A 2,535-nucleotide genomic window follows, 5' to 3' on the forward strand; every position below is an offset into this window, starting at 1 on the left:
GTGTAACATTGGTGTTAAATGTTAATTTTAGTCTATTTAAAAAAAAAGTTTATTTAGATTTACATTCTGTATGTTTTCTTTGTTGGTTAAAAGGTGAATTGCTCTTGCCCACCATCTGCAGGAACAAATAAATAGTGCACAGGAACATTTTTTTGGTCAACGTTTATTATACAGTTCTACTTTGTGGTACAGTATACAAAAAACATACACGTTCAAAGGAAGTGCACATAAAAAAAGAACTTTCTGAAAAGGCTCAACACCAATTACCTCAAAATTTTAGTTAAAAAAAGMTTGCGTTAATAAATAAATATAAATTACAAACAAATCACAATGGAAAGGTCAGGTAATTCAATAAGGCACACCTTGCATCTCAAAATGTACCTCGCAAAAAATATGGCATCTCCCTAAGGATACAAAAACAGCTTATTTTCCAGCTAAAAAGGAAGCAGCATGTCCTTTTTAATAAGAATCATTTTTTWAAAAGTTCAGCATTTATCTACCCTGCCGCAGAACAGTTTACATATATTAAGCAACTTTACAGAATAATGTCTATCAACTCATTTAGTTTGGTTACAAAATGTAAATAAAAAAGAAAAAAATTAAATCAACCGTCGTCACTGCAGTGACAGTTTACACCATGACAAGAACTGTGCAATAAGAGCATTATTTTTAACATGGCATACATAACATTTTGAGAAAATGACTTGATCATGTAACATTATTGCTGAGAGAAAAAAAAGCTTTTTACAAGCCAATTTGGTTATTTAAAAAAAATCCATCACCATCTTCAAAGAGAAAGTGATAGAAAGCCCCAAAGCAATCCTCACATTCAAAATGTCTGCATAGTTTGAAATGTTGACAATTGCTTCTTTTGACAAACACATTCTTCTAAGAGCATTAAAATATGAGGGAATCGTTAAAAARAGAAGTCAGATGTCCGGCTTCTCCGGTTGTAGTTAACGGCACGACTGCACGGAGCAAAGAGCTGCAGCACAAGCTTTAAGGGAAATATGCCTGAGAAAATGGAACGTGATCAAACTAGCTTAGCGTAATTGTTTCCCCACACCTTTCACATGTAGTGGTTTGCTGTTTTTGTCATTAAAAAAAAAAAAAGATTGGAATATACCATGAGCCAAAATGCTATATTTACAAAACTTTTAAAACCGTTTGCTTTAGAACACACAATGTCATTTCAGCTGAGACTTTACAAAACACAAATAAAATCACCTGTTTTTTTCCAACAAGAGGAGGGTGTACTGCATGCACGCTCTAACCACAATGTGCACAAACGGCTGAACAAGTAAAAAATAAGTGTTTTAAACTTGTGGCATGCTAAAGCTGTGTATATGTTCATGGGATAACACYCCTCATCTACACATTAGAACAATTAAATGACACTTGCCAATTATCCCTGGTGTTACTAAAAAGCCATTTGTGTACTTAAAAAAATAAATGTATAAAGGATCACATAGAAAAAACATTGCAGCAAGGAGCTGAAGACCCACTTCAGCAACAACAAAAATGCTGGTATTAGAAAATGCTGGTGTCTTTTATACAGTTTCATAAAATCGAGCAGTTCTGATATGCAAAATAAGTCAATATTTACAAATAAYTGATCACTTAATCAACAAAAACAATTCAAAACAAAAGAATTAAACTTTTAACATTTGTGTCCTTAATCCTATAAATAACACTAATGCCCCAAAGTTTTTTTTCTTTTTTCTTCTTTTTATAAAACAAATAACTCAACTCTATACATAAGTTTAAAAATACCCATATGAAAACAAATGAATAGACATGAACTGATCTAAAAGGGAGAATAGAAATGAGGTCTGCCACTGGAGACAAATCCAGGTGGATGCCACGAATAGCCCCACGGAGGGAATTCAACAAAAGCATTCACCGGCATTTGTGTCTTCTGGTAGCTGTGGAGGAAGTGTGGACACCTGTGCGGGCGCCAGAGACTTCTGCTTTTTCGAGCTGCAGCAGGGTTTGAAGAGCCGGGGATCGATAATCACCTCTCCAAACCGACCTTTGTAGATAATCCCACAACAAACCTTTTGCCTAAAAGAAGGGGGGGAAAATGGTTAATCTCACAAATATAAAAAAGAAAAATCTCTGTCAAGTTCAGTTTTCTCTCTTGCCTTTTCCAGTAGGAACGATCCAAGAAAGAGAAGATGGACGGAGCCGAGCGCCTTTGTTTGGACTCCACGTCTGAGCCGTCGTCCGACTGGTTGCTGTAGCTGGGAGACTGAGCCGGAGACATGCTGGAGGTGGTGCTGTGAGCGTCTGAATCTGCTTGAGGAGGAAACGTTAGGAGAAACAGTTATTCACTTTTCAAATCAGATCCAAAGCAGCATGGCTGTGGGCCACCTGATGGCTCAGTTCAAATTAACGATTACCAATAAAGTTTAACAAGAGATTATTTTTTTATTATCTGGTCACCAAAACAAACATTTTTACAGGGAAATACTACAGTGGTTTGCAAAAGTATTCATACCCCTTGAACTTTTCCATATTTTGTCACATTACAAC

General features: G+C 35.8%; 1 protein-coding gene across 1 annotated transcript in view; it reads right to left on the reverse strand.

Annotated features, from left to right (window-relative positions):
• Nucleotides 1–145: 145 nt before the first annotated feature.
• sinhcafl (SIN3-HDAC complex associated factor, like) overlaps nt 146–2,535 on the reverse strand; it is a gene marked incomplete in the record, with an annotated part of 4,264 nt that continues 1,874 nt past the window's right edge. The window contains 2 exon segments of the mRNA XM_014026743.1: nt 146–2,064; nt 2,145–2,298. Coding sequence (XP_013882197.1) covers nt 1,887–2,064; nt 2,145–2,298 — 332 coding nt within the window.

The sequence above is a fragment of the Austrofundulus limnaeus genome, unplaced genomic scaffold, assembly GCF_001266775.1.
Source record: "Austrofundulus limnaeus strain Quisiro unplaced genomic scaffold, Austrofundulus_limnaeus-1.0 Scaffold5, whole genome shotgun sequence".
Classification (NCBI taxonomy): Eukaryota; Metazoa; Chordata; class Actinopteri; order Cyprinodontiformes; family Rivulidae; genus Austrofundulus; species Austrofundulus limnaeus.